A 485-nucleotide genomic window follows, 5' to 3' on the forward strand; every position below is an offset into this window, starting at 1 on the left:
ACATCATCTTTCCTGCAGAGCAAACGTACTTGTGACAGGTTGTGACATAACTGCCCGGTGTGGTGCCATGTCTTTTTGTCGTTTAATATATTCTACAATTTCATGAAGTTTCTTGGAACTAGTCTGGTGTACCTCTGAGTCACAATCATAACACCTGAAAAAATGTAAGAAATGCTGACATAAACAAATAAACACAACAACTTTATAATACTAAATCCAAAGCAAGACAATCACAGATATACAATCACAATCACATATACTTTTTAGTCACAAATAAGATAAGTAATTTCTCACTCTTTCATTTGAGATCTCAAAACTTTATACATGATTTTTGTTCTCCTCAATTAACACTTCCAATGAACAAACAATTGTTACATTAGTTAAAAAAAAGTGTGAGCCAAGCCAAGACTAGTTGTAAAAATATAGAGAGAGCAAATGGTGTTGAGGATGTGTTAATTTTTTCTCAATCAGAACTATAAATTTTT

The 485-nt window shown here is 32.0% G+C and overlaps 1 protein-coding gene across 1 annotated transcript in view; it reads right to left on the reverse strand.

Annotated features, from left to right (window-relative positions):
* The window catches only part of LOC119592427 (ubiquitin carboxyl-terminal hydrolase 16-like), a 48003-nt gene that overhangs the window by 15787 nt on the left and 31731 nt on the right, over positions 1–485 (reverse strand). The window contains exon 9 of the mRNA XM_037941250.1: positions 30–154. Within this exon, the coding sequence (XP_037797178.1) occupies positions 30–154 (125 nt within the window). The remainder of the gene's footprint in view (positions 1–29; positions 155–485) is intronic.

This window comes from Penaeus monodon, chromosome 30 (assembly GCF_015228065.2).
Source record: "Penaeus monodon isolate SGIC_2016 chromosome 30, NSTDA_Pmon_1, whole genome shotgun sequence".
NCBI classification, from domain to species: Eukaryota; Metazoa; Arthropoda; class Malacostraca; order Decapoda; family Penaeidae; genus Penaeus; species Penaeus monodon.